The sequence below is a fragment of the Triturus cristatus genome, chromosome 7 (genome assembly GCF_964204655.1).
Source record: "Triturus cristatus chromosome 7, aTriCri1.1, whole genome shotgun sequence".
Taxonomy (NCBI): domain Eukaryota; kingdom Metazoa; phylum Chordata; class Amphibia; order Caudata; family Salamandridae; genus Triturus; species Triturus cristatus.
The window spans coordinates 1,796,942,342-1,796,947,660 of NC_140590.1; the positions used below are offsets into that span (position 1 = coordinate 1,796,942,342).

The 5,319-nt window shown below is 41.9% G+C and overlaps 1 protein-coding gene across 1 annotated transcript; it reads left to right on the forward strand.

The window, feature by feature from the left end:
* The first annotated feature begins 3,834 nt into the window (after nt 1–3,834).
* LOC146813181 (olfactory receptor 5V1-like) lies at nt 3,835–4,755 on the forward strand. Its single transcript, XM_085615289.1, has one exon. It carries the CDS (start codon nt 3,835–3,837, stop codon nt 4,753–4,755), a length of 921 nt encoding a protein of 306 aa, XP_085471415.1.
* The last annotated feature ends 564 nt before the right edge of the window (nt 4,756–5,319 follow it).

A 5,319-nucleotide genomic window follows, 5' to 3' on the forward strand; every position in this document is an offset into this window, starting at 1 on the left:
TGCTGGAGATGTGCCCAAGAGGAATGTGATTTTGCCCATATCTTTCATGACATGCATGCTGGGACTGTGGCATGAGATAGGGGATACTCTTAGTACTATCCTTGAGATTCAACTCATGGTTTCATGAAATCTAATGTTATGTTATGTTATGTTTGGATTTCTAGAGCGCAACGGTTACCCTGAGGTGTTCTGGCGCTATGCACTGCCTACTGGCTATAGGAGAATTGATGTCAATGAGTGAACAGCCATGTCTTCAGCCCTCTAAAAGAGAGGAGATCTGCTGCATTCCTCAAGTGGAACGGCAGATCGTTCCAGCCTTAGATGCGTAGGTGATGAAACTCCTTCCTACCCAACTGGCTTTTTTAAATGTGGGAACTTGAAAATTTTTTGCTCCTGTGGACCGAAGATTCCTACCAGGAACATACCATTTAAACCTTTGCCTCAGTGGGCGGGCCTATTCCATTGAGGGCTTTAAAGACCTTGCAGAGGACCTTGAAGCGCACCCTTTGTTTCACACAGAGCCAGTGTAGTTGAATTAGTTCTTTTTTAACAGAGACAAATTTAGGTGTGCCTGACAACAACCTTGCTGCCGCATTTTGTGCGATTGGAAGCCTGTTAATATGCTCGATTTTTGACATTCAGATAGAGGCTTTTGCAGTAGTACAGTCGTGCCATAACGAGTGCCATGACCACCGTCCTGAGGATTCCTTCTGAAAGATAAGGATTTATTTTTCTTATAATTCTGAGTATCAGAATATAGGCTGACATCACTGTGCTTATATGGTCAATGAATGTGAGTTTGTTATCCACTGACACCCCCAGATTTTTTGCTTTCAGGGTGGGAGCAGGGCAAATACCCAAATCTTCTGGCCACCAGTCTGGTGTCCATATGTGTGGGTTATTTCCGAATACAATGACCTCTGTTTTGCTTGAGTTTAATTTTAGGCAGTTGGTCGACATCCACCCTGGAATGGCTTTCATACAGTTGTGAAAGCGTGCCCCAGTTTCCTTTTCCTCGCCATCTCTAAGGGATAACACGATTTGAGTGTCATCCGCATAGGAGAGGAGTTGGAAACCAAAGGATCTTATCAAGCCTGCCAACGATATCACATACACATTACAAAGTGTCGGGCTTAATGAAGAGTCATGGGGCAAACCCAATAGAAAGGGAAAATGGCTTTGACTTATTGTTATCCAAATCAACTGTTTGTGTTTTTTCATATAGAAAGGACTGCAGGACGTTCCAGTCAGCACCCTGTACCCCTACTTCACACAATCGGTCCATCAAATTTTCATGGTTGGACCATGTCAAAGGCCGCTGACAGATATAACATAATCAGTATTGCCTTACTTCCACAATCCAAAGCCTCCCTTACTTCCTCAATAGATATAATTAAGGCCAACTCCATGCTGTGTTCCGCTCTAAACCCGCATTGAGATGCGTTGAGTATATTATGAACTCGGAGGAATGCACTGAGCTGGGTATTCATGGCTTTTTCAGCGATTTTTGTAGGGAGCTGAAGCCGTGAGATTGGCCTATAGCTACTTGGGTCCTTAGGATCCAGAGTAGTTTTTTTTTAATAGAGGGAGGATTCAGACCTTCTTCCAATATTTGCGTAATAACCCAGTGGTAAATATGTTATTGAGCAGAGGGGTAAGCACTGACCCTATGACTTCCGGAATGGATTTCAGTACAGACATTATGCATTATTCCTTTAATGCAGTCTAAGCAGCCGCATACATCACAATAGTAAAGTTCCAAAACAGAATAAAGGCAGCACATAAAGGGCATGAGCCAGCAACAATCTGCCTCTTCTAAATGCGGCTCAAAGCAGATAAGTTGACTCTTACTTTATCTCATTTAACTGTATTATTATCCTTTGTTAAGAAACAGACAAACAAGGAATATCAACTAAGCATTATTCTAAATATATGTTGTCTCTGCAATGGATTGGAAAGTTTAAAGACTATCTAAAATGTAAAGTCTTGTATCAGGGACCTATTCTCAAATCGCAGGTTTGATCTCATCAACTAAAGTCAAGGAAAAGGATAAGTTGCAATCAACATAGGAATATACTTTTATGTATCCACTGACAACTACAATGTCTTGGGAAATCTTATTGAAACACATTCTGGTGTGATCATTTTGCTTTTATTGGTGTCACTGCATGTTTTTCATCACATACATTAAATCAAAATAATAACTTGTACATTGGGGTCCAGATTTGCAAAAGATTTCGCATCCGGTTTGAATTACTTTTAAATGCAGATGCAAAATCCTGTTTGTGATTTACAAACCAATGCAAATGGAGATTTGCCTTGATTTGCAACAAAAAGTGAATTGAAGCAGCACAATGCTCAGCCTTGCATTAGTTTGTGTCATAGAGATGTTGCATGTGTGGTGGACTGGCATTTTTCGTGCATCCACACATGGATTTTGAAGCAAATCCATATCTATGAATACTTGTAGACATAGATTTACACCATAGTCCTGCGCTTTCTCGAGGCTGGCATAGTAATGAAAAATATCTCAATTTTACATTGTTCTAGCCTCTTTGAATGTATGCTGCATTCTCCAAAACTCAAACAAAGAGGAAATTGCCTGCAAGCATAGTTTTTGTGAAGGAAGGGATCCTTCCTACACATAATCTATGCAGACCATAACACAGAAACCCTTGCACTATTGCTCCAAGGTGTCTGCATGGGCGCATGGTTGAACAAAGTGCATCAGCCCATGGAGCAACCAGACCTGTGCCATTTCTTGGTAGATATGGCACAGTTCTGCTCTCTCCAGATCACACAACCTAGCATTACAACTTTTGGTCATATGTATGAACCAGTTTTCATCACTCTTGCACCACCCAACATGGTGCAATAGCGACCGATACCTTAAGTCAGATATAGGAAGCCACGCAAGCCCACTTTGCATAGCCCTGAGTGGCCCCATAAATCTGGAGTAAGGCAATACAGCGCAAATCAACACATTGCCTTACCCTGCCCTGGGAAGGTGTTCCATGGTCGCTGCGTGGGTGTTCCAAATATCCCCCATGGTTTTTTGATGCATTCCCAGATTTACCAGGACTGATAAACCTGGGATAAGCCAAAAAGATATAACCATCCCAGGAGAGGCCTAGGAAGGATAACTATCTTCATTTCTCCTTATTACTCCTTCTTTCTATATGGACTGCATTATGAAGCACACATAGTTAGCAGAATATGCCTCAGGGTGACCCTTTCTGCACAAAAACAATCCTGCATGTAACACAGGCACCCTTACACAATGGTGCAAGGGTGCCTGCATTAGTGCTAGGCTGGGTAAAGAGCAGCAGCTCAGAGGAAAAGACAGGAATGTGCTGTATTGACCTAAATATTGCCAATTCCTGCCCTTTCCCTGTCATGCAAGCAACTTGTTGTGCTGCACTGCGTGACTTGACCATAAATATGGCCCTTTGTTTGCTGCCCTAAGTTGTGTAAACTCTAAGTAAAACGGGCCCCTAATGACCAACTCCACAGTTTTAACTTCTATAGTGTTTTCTAAGCATCACAATAAAACTAAATTTACCAGTTTAGAAGAATAAAAGGCCATGTCAGGTTTGCTGGAATTGTATTCCATGACCTGCATTACAGTGACAGATCTCTAATACTCCCCTGTTGAAAATGGAATATCTGCTATATATTAACTATTGAAATATTGAAATACTCCTTTTAACATATGTGCGTTATTGGTTCACCTATGTAGCATTATCTTGTCCTCAAGCTTACGTAATGTCAATGATGTTGTTTATGTTTGTTTTCAGGTTGTCTACAAACACAGTTTCCTGTGTCGCTGGACAAATGAAAGAAGAAAACCAGACTTCTGAAATTTATTTGCTGATTGTAGGATTTTCAGACCTTCCACAACTACAAGCTCCCCTCTTTGTTGCTTTTTTACTGATTTACTTTTTAACTTTGGCAGGAAACCTGCTAATCATCACAACCATTTGCTGCAGCTCCCATCTGCACACACCCATGTATTTTTTCCTTATAAATTTGTCCTTTAATGATATATGTTATGTTTCAGTCATTTTCCCACACATGCTGGTCCACTTTTTCCAGGAAGGCACACAGGTTTCACTTACACAGTGCCTGCTGCAGCTGTACTGTTTATTGGTCTTGGTGGTTGAAGAATTAACCCTTCTCTCGGTAATGGCTTGTGATCGATATGTTGCCATCTGCAATCCTTTACGTTACACGTCTGTCATAAGTAGCTCCTTGTGCATCCGACTCTCTTTGGTAACGTGGGTAGTAAGTTTCTTAGTCCCAATACCTCATACTGTCTTGCTTTCTCAGATCTCGTTCTGTGAGTCACACATAATTAACCACTACTTCTGTGATGTGACCGCTCTTCTGAAGATTTGCTGTAGTGATACAAGCACAATTGAAAGCCTTACCTATTTAATGGCTACTATAGCGGCACTAATGTCTTTCAATGTAATCATTATTTCTTATATCAAAATCATCTCATCTATCCTAAATATTAAGTCTAAAGGAGGAAGGCACAAGGCATTTTCCACATGTGCGTCACACCTCACTGTAGTTGTTTTATTCTACGGTTCTCTTTTTGGTACCTATGCACGGCCAACATCAACATTATCTGACAACAAAATTCCTTCTTTGTCATATATTGCTGTTACTCCACTTTGTAATCCCATTATTTACACCCTGAAAAACACAGAGTTTAAAAATGCCCTGATGAAGTCACAAAGAAGAAGATAAGCTGTTTGAAGAAGATCATGCAAGTTGTTCATGGTTGGTAGACCCAGATTGTTGAGCAATTACAAACTTTTTACACATGACTCCTAAAATGTAGGCAGTGAAACCAGAGAGATCTTTATTCACATGCATTCATTTGCAGATGTAGGGGCAGATTTACAAGCCCCTTGCGCCTCTTTTACGCAGCTGTTGTGTCACTTTTGTGACGCAGTGGCGGCGCAAAGCCAGCGCCATGGTGCAGGGTACTTATAACGTGATGCATCTGGGAGATGCGTCACGTTGTAAAGCCCTGTACCACATGTAGGCGTTCCGGCACAGGGGGCAGAGTTCCGGCACAGGAACGCCTCCTAAAAGTGGCTGAGTGAAATCTACAAGATTTCACTCAGTCACTTTTAAGGCCATGCTGCGTCAAAACCCTGCACCTGCTTGAATCAGGCATAAGGATTGATGCAGCTTTTGAAGATAGGGCACCCCCAAGCCTTGCTGGAGCTATGTCGCGCTTGCGATGCAACTCCAGCAATGCGCCGCCTTTCCGGCAGCGGATGCGTCACGCATCTGTCCATTTTT